Below are 12,135 nucleotides of genomic sequence, written 5' to 3'. Positions count from 1 at the left end.
CTAGCTCTGGAGGCAGAACAGTCAGGCGGTTCCCCTGAATGTGGAGCTCCTTCAGCTGGGTGAGCTCGCCGATTTCCTTAGGCAGTGAGATCAGGTCGTTATCCCTGAGGCTGAGCTAAGTACACGAAAACAAGGAGCTGTCAAAACAATTTTTCATAAAGAGGTGCTCAACAGAAACTCACACCCTCACCCAATGCCCTCTCTTCCTTCCAGGCTCAATCTTTTCAATTCATTTAAAAGTGTCTGAGGCTAAACAAGAAACAGAAGCAGGAGCAGTGGTTCATTCCTGCAAAACAAACCTTACTCCTGCTCAAATTGACTTGATTCGACTCCTACAAGGGCTGCAGAAGTGAATTGATTTTTCTAAGAATTTAGATAAATTACTTACTATCTGCAACTTTGTGAGCTTCCCAATATCTGGAGGCAGGATTTCAAAATCGTTGTCACTTAGATAGAGTGCACGCAGGGTGGCTGCAAATTAAACAGCGATATATAAACAGGGTGGCATGGAATCCAGCCCTTTGAGGTCTGATCAATGCAAGGGAGTCAGCTTTGATTAATAACCCTAGCTTGGTGAAAAGCCTGTGACACACCTAGGGCTCACTATAATAACAAGCAGGTCAAACCTAGATTTGCTGGTTGATGGTAGTGCTGGTATGTCCAGGAAAACATCTGTATCCAAGAGGAGTAACGCAATTAACAACTCTGAGCATTTCACTGAGTTTGGCACAGTTTTGATACTTTCAGAGAAGGTGGCTATTTTTCTCTATTACTTCAGATTCACATTTATTATACCATTTGCATTTCAAGAGAAAGAAGGACCACATGGTCCCACATGGCCACCCGCATCTGAATCCAGAGCAAAGGGCTGTTTCATTAAAAGGGATCTACGTCAGCCGAGAACTTTCTTACACAAATAAAGCAAGGTTAAGAAGAAATACATGAAGGGCTTTCCAGTGATGGACAACATCATGACTTATCGTTTCCATAATCAGCTTGATCACTTTCACTTTTATCACTTTAATGATGAAACTATATGAAGACAAAGGTGCTAAAATGAGGATGTGGATTTAAGAGATTAAAGCTTAAAGCAAGCAGAATAGCAAAAGTCGTTTCATTCAGATTTTAAAATGATGGCATGATCTCAGCCACGGAATGCTAAAATCCTTAAATAGCTATCAACAACAACAACGAAGGAAGTTTAATTAGATGCACTTTAAAAATTGGCTTAACAGCTACCTAATTACAGGGGAAAAAAAAGGACAGAATTGTATGTTAACATAGATAACAAAAATAATTTCCTCTGTGGCCCAAGAAAAAAATTTAGAATTGGTTCCATGTGCTTCAGAATGTCTGGTAGAGGGCATGAAAAGGAAGTAAAAGGAAGAAAAAGTGAAATTTCATAGGCTGGTTCAGAAGTGGCAGATTTTCTAGTGTGGGCATCTGGACAAGAGGTTAAGGTAAGGAGAACCGCCACAGTGTGCGGCCAGACTGGTCTTCATAGCAAGGTCCAGGTCAGGCAAGGCTATACAGTGAGATGCTTTCTCAAGAGTAAATGAGTATTATAAACAAATGCCCAGAACATTGTAAGTGGAGTTCAGCAAAAACTTGTGCCTACAGAAAGAACAGCACCAACAGAATTCCACAGGACACAGAAGTCACCATTCACAGGTGCAGACTACTAACTTAACATACAGTTATGTTTGTTATGAGTGTCTCCTAAGCCATTGGGATATTAGCCATCCAAATTTTTGTATGTATCTATAGCAAAAATAGTATGAAAAGACAAACATGTGACCAGATGTGATAAGCAATTCCATAATGGCTATGTAAGAGGCAGAATTAGTCTATGGCAAGAAGAGCTCTTCAAAACCTATATAAGAATCTGAGCTGGACATTTAAACAATTCTGTTAGCAGCTTGAGAACGGATTTTTAATAAACAATTTTCTGGAGTATCTTTGAACAGTGCATTGCAGAGAATTAATAGAAAGCAGAGAAAGCCTTTTCTTTCTTTCCTTTTGTATTCTTTAAGAAGGAAATCAAGAATCTTAGTTAAATGGGAGACTTGATCTCATGGAGGAACAAAATCTCTTTTGGAAAGTTAATATGATATTACTAAGTCTGCTTCTGCCCAGTGGTGTCAGCCACCTACACATCAAATATAAATCCTGCTGAACAATGAAGGAATATTTAAAAGGACTCTGTGATGGAACTATATACATGTATCTAATAATTTCTCTTAAGAGTTTTAGAACTAGCAAATAAATTTTTACTCTTAGAACCAAAGTACTGTGTTAAAGAGATTTACAGAATTAAAAGTTTCTCACTGAGGTAGAAGAAGTTTCCGGGGAGAGAATGTTCATTCAGGTTGTTGTAGGTCAAGTCCAGGACCTCCAGAGCTGGGAGAGAGCCGAATCCTCGAGGCAGTGTGTTCAACCTGTTCATGCTGCAGTTTGGGGACAGAAAGAACACGTCACCTCCTGCAAAGCACAAGTTCACAGGGAACACTGGAAACATGGCAAACCCATCTCAACAGGATGAAAGCCCAAAAGCCTGCCATGATTCTGCATTCACAGAATGCTGCTTGATTTTTCATTTTATTCATATAATTTGATTGACAAAAAGAAATTGTCACACTAATGGTATATACAACATGCTGTTGGGAAATATGGGCACAATGGAGGAAACACCACATTAAGGTATTTAACATACACCTGATTTCATGAGCATTCTGCATGTGCTGAGAGTACACTGGGAATGCAGATACACACAAATCTAGTCTCAGAGCAACTTTCAAATACAGCAAATATCATTAATTCTAGTTACTATGGTATAAAATAATCTCTTGAACTTATTCCTGAATAACTGAAATTCTTGGTCCTTTAACATCTTCTTAGTGAACATCACTTTAATCCACTGAGAGGACTTTCATATTTTACCTCACATATGAGATAACACATACTAACTTCACTTAATCATTTTATTCAGATAACTCATGCTTATGAAATGTATGAAAAATCTTAAGTCCAACAGGAAAAAAACTTGAATACCACTCTACATATGAATGCACAAAACACCTGTCTGAAAAGAAACTTCCTTAAGCATATGTAAACAAGAATTCAAAGCATGCATTACAGGTATTTGCTTTATTTCATCCATTCATTTTAATGGGAGGGGGAACCAACTTCTTGCTCAATAACTATATACTATACTAATGATCAGAATTATCTCCAGTTAGAATGTTAGTTGCCAGGGCCTGGGGCAGAGGGAGGGAAATTAGTTGTTTCAGGTTTGCAAGACAAGAAACTTCTGAAGATTTCATCTGTAGTAGTGTGAAAACAGCAATCTTGAATGACATGCTGCAAAAAGGTTAAGATGGTAAACTATATGGTGACTAATGTTAGTTATCAACTAGATACACCTGAGAGAAGGGAATCTTCACTGAGGAATCACTTCTATTAGACTGACCTATCAGCATGTCTGTGGGGACACTTTCCTCATTGCTCATTGGTATAAGAATGCCCACACATTATGGGTCTTGCCATCCTTCATGTAGGTGGACCTGAGCTGTATAAGAAAGGTAGCTGAAGAACTCAGAGGAAGCAAGCTAGTAAACAGGTTTTCCTTCTAGTTTCTGCTCTAGTTCCTGCTTTGAGTTCCTATCTTGGCTGCCCCCAATAATAGACTAAAACAACTTGTAGGCCAAATAAACCCTTTTAGTCCCCACGTTGCTTTTGGCTAGAATCTTATTACAAAAACAGAGAAGCAAATTACATACATACATACATACATACATACATACATACATACATACATACACACATATATAATCTAAGAGAAAATTGTGATATTATGTTTTATCCTTCAAGGCCTTTATTTTTCCTATTGCCGCTGTCTTTAAGAATACTTAAAAGCCAGCTTTAAAACAATTCAGTGAAAGCTGACAGACACTGGACGCGGGGAGAGACTGTGTGTGACACTAAAAATCAATGCCATCTAAGAAAAGATACAATGTTGCCCACCTCTACCAACCAGGCCTCATGAGAAATGACTGAGCAAAAGGGAACCCAAGAGAAAAGTGGATTTAAAAGTCTTAGGTGGAGGGGGTCCCAGGCTGACTTTACTCAAGGCAAAACAAACTTCTGGACTACTTGCCTCAAAACAGAGGGTATGTCAGCGTTCCTATGATGTTACAGTCTATGAGGCACATCTATGTCAGGCCTTCCATCTGGTTCACTAACTGCCAAGTGCTGACAAGATAGACTCTAGCAACAAACTGGGCTGACAGTCCAGAACAGTTGAGTGTGGTCCTTTACTGTGTCATTAGCCCAAAACCTATTACCCTGCAAACTTCAAACATTCATGGCTTTTCATTTCTTGTAAAATACACAATGCATTGTGCTTTAAAAATTAAGAAAAGGTCAAAACTTTCTCTCACGAGCTGGCCTAAAGTTCTCGCATGTCTTGCAATCATCATAACAAACAGCAAATACTACATAACTCAAAATTTGTTTGGTTGGGTGTCTTTTGGACTATGAATGCATGTGACCCTGTGCTTATGGTCTCCCAAGTGCACACTTTCATTCTACCTGCTTATGCCAAGCAGTCCTCTCCATCCTGCCTTCCCCTGGCCTTAATGTGTATATATAAGTATGACATTCAAGAACAGAAAATCCTTTTTGAAATCCATCTTCATTCCTTTCCCAACGAACTGAAAGTTTTATTGAAATAGCAACTTCTATGGAGCCATGGAGTTGAACACTGGTAGTTTTGCATAATCAATAAACTTAAGAGCCAAAAGTGCAAACAATTCCAAAAGGGGAAGGATATAACTAAGGTACATGTTCATCAAGTTTACCCTTCCGTCCTAAGACAGCCCAAACTCAACTGAACCAAGCCTGAGTTCATTTTCTTCCCAAATGTGTCTCCATCTCAAAATCCATGCTAGCTGTCCAACACAGAAATCCACATTGTATCTCTCCCACCAGTAACTGTCTTGGCAAATTTTCTTTTACATAGTTTTCTAATTAAATCTCACTGCTCCCATCCCTTCCTCCACTGTCACTGATTCAGATCACCTGAGACACAAAGGTAACTTCCTTACTGGCCCCTGGACCTCTACCCCAATTCCCATTAGCCCTCTTCACACTGAGCTTTCTACAAAACTGCTCTCATTTCATATCCACTACTCTACAGGACAAATTCCTTCATCGCCAGGGAGATACAGTCTGCAACCACAGCTCCATTATATAAACCATCACTGACATCTATTTGTTTACTACTGGTGTCCCCACTGTAGTATGAGCTCTATGCCAGCCGGATTGCTATTACCTAAAATGGCACCTGGTAGCCATCTGGAATTCAGCAAGCACCCATTAGGTAAACAGCAGGCATTCCCAAGTGCCTGGCTAGCCATCACTGACCTCCATCTGCCTCACATTGTACATTCAGTCACACCAGTGAATGTCAATGAACGCCCCGGAATTTGTAGTGCTCTGAGCTTTGAAATGTGTTCCTCTGTCAACCTGAGATTCCTGCTTAGTTGTCTAGGTCAGAAACTCATTTGCATGCATTGTGTGGGTTCCAGTGTTCCTCTGTGTGAAGCCTCCTGAGATCCCCATCTATAGGCAAATGCTTTTCATGTCTCTGATTTCATTGCAGTTCCATCAACCGCAGCATAGCTGTGACCCTACTGTGTTCACTGACAGTGTGCCCTGCCTCTATCATAAGGTCCAAACCATGGTATTTATTCTTGATCACCATCAGCAATACTGACATAGAATAAGCACTCACATATTCAAGAAATAAATGAACAAATTAATGAAACATTGATAATAGTTATCACTAATGCTGTGCTCTGATTAACACATACTGGGTCATGTCCCTAATTACATGTTAGTCAAATACGCATTGTACATTAACATCCTTATAATATACTAATAGAAGTATATAATATAGTAAAATATATATACATATATTTTATATGTATTATTTTATAAATTAACAGCTTAGCAGTAGAGATACATATTTACTATTTTGCACACTAATTGACCATACAACTTAATAGGCTTGTGTGTGTGAGTGTGTGTGTGTGTGTGTGTGTGTGTGTGTGTGTGGTTTATGTACATGGACATACCTATATGTGCCCCTGTGCAGGCCAGAGAAACATAGAATGTATGTCTTCCTTACTCACTCTATACCTCATGTTTTTAGACACGTTCTCTCACTGAACCTAATGCTTGCCATTTTGGCTAGGCTATCTAGCCAGCAAGCTTCCAGGATCTACCTGTATCTACCACCACACCCCCAGTGCTGAGATTAAAGGTATACAAGGCCAATCCTGGTTTTCACATGGGTGCTGGGGATTTGGACCCAGTTCGTCCTGGTTTTAAACCAAGCACTCTTACCCATGGAGCAATCTCCCCAGTACCAGAACCTAATAATCTTCAAACTTGAGAACCAAATGCATAATCCTTCCTTTTCTGTTTCTTGATGGGGATCCAATGTGAGGAGCACTAGTGAGGGAAAACTGTCATTTGAAGGAAGGCTGCTCATTCTACTCCGCTTCCTCTCACACATTAGCAAGCAGATACTCACAGATCTCATAATGCTGGTCTCTTATCCAAACTGAGCTTCAAACAGGAGTGTCTAAACAAACCCCTAATGGAAAGAGTGGACTGAGTGGACTAGCAATTGTTCATAAACTCCCTATTAGACTGGTAAGTTCCCAGCATACTTCTTTTGCCATGTAGCTCACTGACAGAACTGTAACATCCAGCAGCTACAATTTAATGAATGGACTGGCCTGCACCCAGATGGAAACGCAAAAGACTAACATTCAGCTAACAGCTAGGGCAGTGAAGATGGAATTCAGAAGCCAAAGTTCCACTTGCTATCCATGGGGTCTGATGGACCCAAATCAATGGAGGTCTCCACCTCACTCAGCCTCCGAAGTCAGGGGTAATCAGGAGCAAATGGCTTAACCCATTGCGAAGAGGTTGGCTGCTTCTCTATGTAAGGAAAGTTCTGAATCCTGCCCTCTCCACCTCACAAACATGGACAGGGTCAAGTGCTGGCACAAGAAATCTGAAAGCTGCCAAAGCAATACACACGGATACAAGGGACTATTACCATTCACTGATGCTTGGTTCTGCAACGTCAGCTGAATCACTCCCCATTCTTCACCTCAGCGTAAAAAACGTAAGATTGTTCCCTACACCCACAACACAGAACAATGGCAAGAAATCACAGTGAAACACAAGGGACCACTGCACAGAAGGAATGTGTTTTTCAAGCTACTTCTATGTAAAACACAGAGAAAACAATCCAACTATAGTGCAGCTTATCTGAATAATTAATGCTACGAAAGTCAGTCCTTCCTTGGCCAACACGACAGAAATAAATTTTATTGGGAACAAAATATCTCGAAAAATAACTTTCTTATTGTGCTAACAATTGACTTCCCCATTAGTTCTCAACTAGATATGCACTGAAAGGAAACATTAAAACAGTAGCCTTTTCTTAAGCCTGAAACATAAAAAAGCAATTAGAAATCCACTTCTCCTATGTGCTAATCAATAAATGCTGCCCCTTGCTTGCTCGCACCCTACATTGCCTTTGCCTCTCTACCTGGCAGTCATTTCTTCAAGCTTGTCCAATACTCACCCCAGGTTCAGGTGTTTGAGTTTCTGAAGGCTGCTGATCTGGGTGGGCAGTTCCTCAATCTGGTTATTGAAGAAGTTAAGCACCTCCAAGTTCTTCAGTTCTGCTACATTTGGGGGCACGGCTATGGGAATAGAGACACTGCACGTGAATTCAAGTGCAAGGGATGCTAGCCACGCCTCCTTTCAAATCCAAGCTGAGTTCAAACTCCAGTGTTGTCCACATATGGGTCTGATTTACATTTTGTAGTCTTACTTATTTCCATGGGTAACAGTTCGTGACCAAGCGGAAGAAGTTGAAGTGTTTCCTTTATGTGATTAGATAAAATTACCCTGCATGGTTTGTGGCAGGTAAAGAGAGAGGGTGGAAGCAGAAATGAAGGGAGGACGCCCCACACCTCCATCAGCCTCTCCAAAAACGGTACACAGTACACTCTTCCTTGCCACAAGTCTCCAGCAGTAGACAATCATCTGGAATGAATGAGGGTACACTCAAACTTCTTAAATTATCCCGAACCCGATGCAGGAGCATGCTCTGATGGTCACAGGTGAAGATAACCACTTGGGACCTGTAAGGGGTCGCCTTACCTGTGGTCTATTTCTGTGAATACAAATTAAAAGCCTCAAAATTATTGCCAATCCTTAGTATCTGCTACTTTGAAGACAAAATGTTGAACCCAGGATGCACAAAATACCAGCAGCACCTTTTCCTTTCAAATGGAAGTGTCATGGCGCTCCAAGGTAACCAACTAATTCATGCACAGGCTGGGTTTACATCTTATTAAATCATATCTAGGAGTCAATCAACCAAAGAGAAAATACTGCATCTATCCTGACTTTATATAGCAGATCTTTCTTGTCGTTACTTCCTAAACAATGAAGTTTAACAAGAGTTTGCTTCTTAGTAGATATACGTAAGCTAGCAATAATTCAAGGAACACGGAGAATGTGTATAGGTTATGTGCATATACTGTGCCCTTTTACATAGGGATTTGAGAATCCCTGGATTTTGTTAACCAAAGCTCTTGTATCCAACCCCCAGTGACAATGAGGAACAAATGTTCCACTTTAAATTGGTAGCAAAAGAGAGGAGGGGGAACCTTTTCCATAGATTGCCACTTATCTAGCCTACTTGCTATCTAATTTTCTATAAGCAAACACATGTAGGTTGTCCATGGTTCACGGACACTATGCTTTCCAAACTTTCCAGATCACTAAAAATATCAATGTGGCCTTGGATCTGGCACAAGCGAGTGGGCCATGCCTCATATCAGAACATTCACTTCCCACTCCAGCGCTCTCTTCTCTCCTTCTGCCCCCGAAGGCTGAGAAAGTCACTTTCCTGGCCAGCCTTCCTGACTCTGGCTTAAGCCTAAACTCAGAACCAGGAATGCTTGTGCTTATGACCCTTGCATGGTTGTATGAAAATTCCAAACATCTGAGATATGGATCCAGACAGTCATTCCAAGAACAGCACTTGGCAGCTCCCAGGCAACACAAAGTAAAGAGGGGGGGGGTGATACTGTTCATGTTCGTTCTGAGTCACTATTTTCAACACTGAGAAATACCCCGGTATCAATGGCCTAATTTCTATGATTTTGATTGTGAGCCTAGCCTTTAACAGCTGAGCCATCTCTCCAGCCCTGTGGCCTAATTTCTTGAAGAGGGACTACTTGGGACAATGAAAAGGAAATGCTGTCAATGGAAGGAGGGACATGAAAGATGCAGCTTGGTGTATACTAGAGCCCCAGGCAGGCACCAGTGGTCCCAAGATTGGGCCTTGTATTACCTCCCAAAGTGGATGGAGACAAAGACACTAGTATTTTATGGACTAGTCCAGGCAGCTGGGAAGAATTCCAGAGTAACTTGTGTATACTAATACAAATAACTAAGAGCCTAGCTTATACAAAGTGACTGCAAAAGCATATTTTAGGTGTATATACTTTCATGTAAATAAGTGGTGTTCACTTTATATAAGCAATTACGAGAAAGTCATTAAACTTTACCCCGAGGCTCATATGCTCCCCCCACAGACCAAACTGAAAGGGCAGCTATCAGAGACCTGACCCTCTTCCCTTGTCCACCCTGGAGCTACCAGCAAGCCTCCTCTCACTACAGTGATCCGATTAGCTTGAAGAGCAATAAAGAAAGTTACTGAAACCAAGAGAAAATGATGATCTCAATTTAGCCACAAACCAAGAATAATGTGGCCAGAATTACTGCCGCCTCCCCAAACTTACTCTGCCAATGCAATTAAATGCTGGTCTAAAGGTATCGCCTCTTTGACAGGATGAGAGATTATTTCACTCTCCTTGCTAAAGTGGTCCAATTTAAAACCCCCAATTATGTTAAATGTGATTTAGGACTTTGTTTAGTGGACACAAACAATAACCCCACATTCAATTTACCAAACCTCTCTCAGCCTTTTGGTGTGCATTTGAATGTGTTGTATTGAGACTCCATTCACGCTGGAAATGAAGAACCAAATGCATAGCTATTATTTCCCTGTAAACTACAGTATGTTTTATCAGCCATGGTAAAAATAGAAAGAATTACATTCAGACTTATCTGGACAGAAGACCATTTATCCAACCAAAATTCAGAGACTGTTAACCAAGTGCAGGGGGCTGTACTCTTGACGTCTAGCATAGTGAAGCTCTGTGGATAAAGTAAGAGCTTTGCTGCGCTATTTAAAGAAAGAAAGTTACAAAAGAAGGCTTGTCATAGTCTAATGTGGAAACGGAGCCAGTATTTGGAAAGCCAGCTAATCCCAACAAAACCATGACAAATGCAAACGGTTAGCAATACAAAGCTGTGGTGAATAAATCATGTGCACACATAGCACAGATGATCCCAATAGTTATGAAAAGGTGGCTGCAAAATTTCACCAGGCAAAAGCCTCTCCTGGAGGACTCCAAGGCTTCCATGGGACACATTAACAAAAAGAAGCCCTTGAAAACATGAAAACATAATTAAGGTGGTGATGAGATGGCCCAGCAGTTAAAGGCACTCGCCAAGGCTGATAACTTGTATTTAATCCTTGGGGATCCATGTGATGTCATATAAATACCGCACGCAAACTGATTGCACCCCTGAGCTCCAGGGCATCCACATGATGTAAGGAGTAACTGTAGAGTTTCTCCTCTGACCTTCACATGTACACCATAGCATTTGAGTATGAGCGCACAGATAAACAGCCACACAGGCACACACACCCCAACAAATATATACAATTTATAAATATTTTCAAGAGAATATAATTAAACAGTGTAAATCAAGATGTCTTTTATAATCACTCGGAAATTCTGTTCCATGTGCCCGTGCGGCACATGATCTGTGAGCATCAGGTCAACAGACCACACAGAACTGTGCACACAGAAGCAACAGAGGAACACTACAGTATCTGGTCAAAGACATCAGAGGCTGACTCAGGCACCTCCCGACCCTGCCCTGTCCTTACTGTGAGCCTCCTTACTTAATAGACAACCTCTCTGGGACTCCTTTTCCTCAAGAGTAAAATGAGAAAGCTGGATTGTGGTCATTTTAAATCCTCTTCTACCTGCTTTTAACATTTTATGAGGCTGAGAAGTAGTATTGTGAAAATCAATGATAACAGATTTAAATAATGCAACACTGGGGTCCCCAATTAGGATGCTCAGTCATGTAGAACTTTGCTTGTCACAAAGAACTTAGTAGCATTTTCTGTCTTGTCAGTGACAGTTCCTCTAATTTTGAGAATTCAGTTGCTAAATTTGGGAGGAAGGCCATAACTGTTCTCTGCTGTTCCTAGGCTCCCCAAGGTCACACTCTGTAGGAAGACTACACCACCTCTGGAGATCCTTTCAGCCCAGATACTAAGCCCAGGGCCTGTTTGCAGAGTACTTTCTAGGATTGCTAACAATTTCAGACAAACCAATGCAGCACAGCCCTGTTTTTTCCTTCAAGATTTACTTAATGAAAACCAAACCAAACCAAAGACCTGAATGTTGTCTTAGAGGTCCATCTCTCTCATATCCTGGCTATCTTAGAGATCTACGTATCTCGTATTATGGCTCAGTCTTAGAAATTCAGACAATATTCTCCAAAGTATCTGGAAGGTTCCATAAGAAACCCTGAGGGACTTAAAGATCCCATTAGCTTGTCTTTGAGGGGGCTCTGTCAGAGCCAGCATAGTGTTACACATTTATAATACCACCACTCAAGAGGCTACGACAGGAGAATGGCAAGTTCAAGAACTACAAAGTTCCAGGCCACTACAGAATACTTCCTTGGGTAAGATAATATATATATATATATATATATATATATATATATATATATATATATATATATTTCCTCTCTCTACCTCACTTTACACCCCCCATGGGCTAGAGCCCCAGCTACAAGCCATCAGTAACTAATTCTACTCCTGAGGAGGAGTATAACTACTAAGAGGACATTTTATCACTATGCTATACATATTTTTAAAATTGT

General features: G+C 40.8%; 1 protein-coding gene across 3 annotated transcripts in view; it reads right to left on the bottom strand.

Moving 5' to 3' along the window:
- The window catches only part of Rsu1 (Ras suppressor protein 1), a 185,564-nt gene that overhangs the window by 131,893 nt on the left and 41,536 nt on the right, over positions 1-12,135 (bottom strand). For all 3 annotated transcript variants that reach the window (XM_035442820.1, XM_035442819.1, XM_027405240.2), the window contains 4 exons: positions 7,667-7,787; positions 2,329-2,447; positions 389-471; positions 1-115 (listed from right to left, as the gene is read on the bottom strand). In XM_035442820.1, the coding sequence (XP_035298711.1) occupies positions 1-115; positions 389-471; positions 2,329-2,447; positions 7,667-7,787 (438 nt within the window). The remainder of the gene's footprint in view (positions 116-388; positions 472-2,328; positions 2,448-7,666; positions 7,788-12,135) is intronic.

Source organism: Cricetulus griseus, chromosome 3 (assembly GCF_003668045.3).
Source record: "Cricetulus griseus strain 17A/GY chromosome 3, alternate assembly CriGri-PICRH-1.0, whole genome shotgun sequence".
Taxonomy (NCBI): Eukaryota; Metazoa; Chordata; class Mammalia; order Rodentia; family Cricetidae; genus Cricetulus; species Cricetulus griseus.
This window is presented reverse-complemented; position numbering and strand designations above follow the sequence as displayed.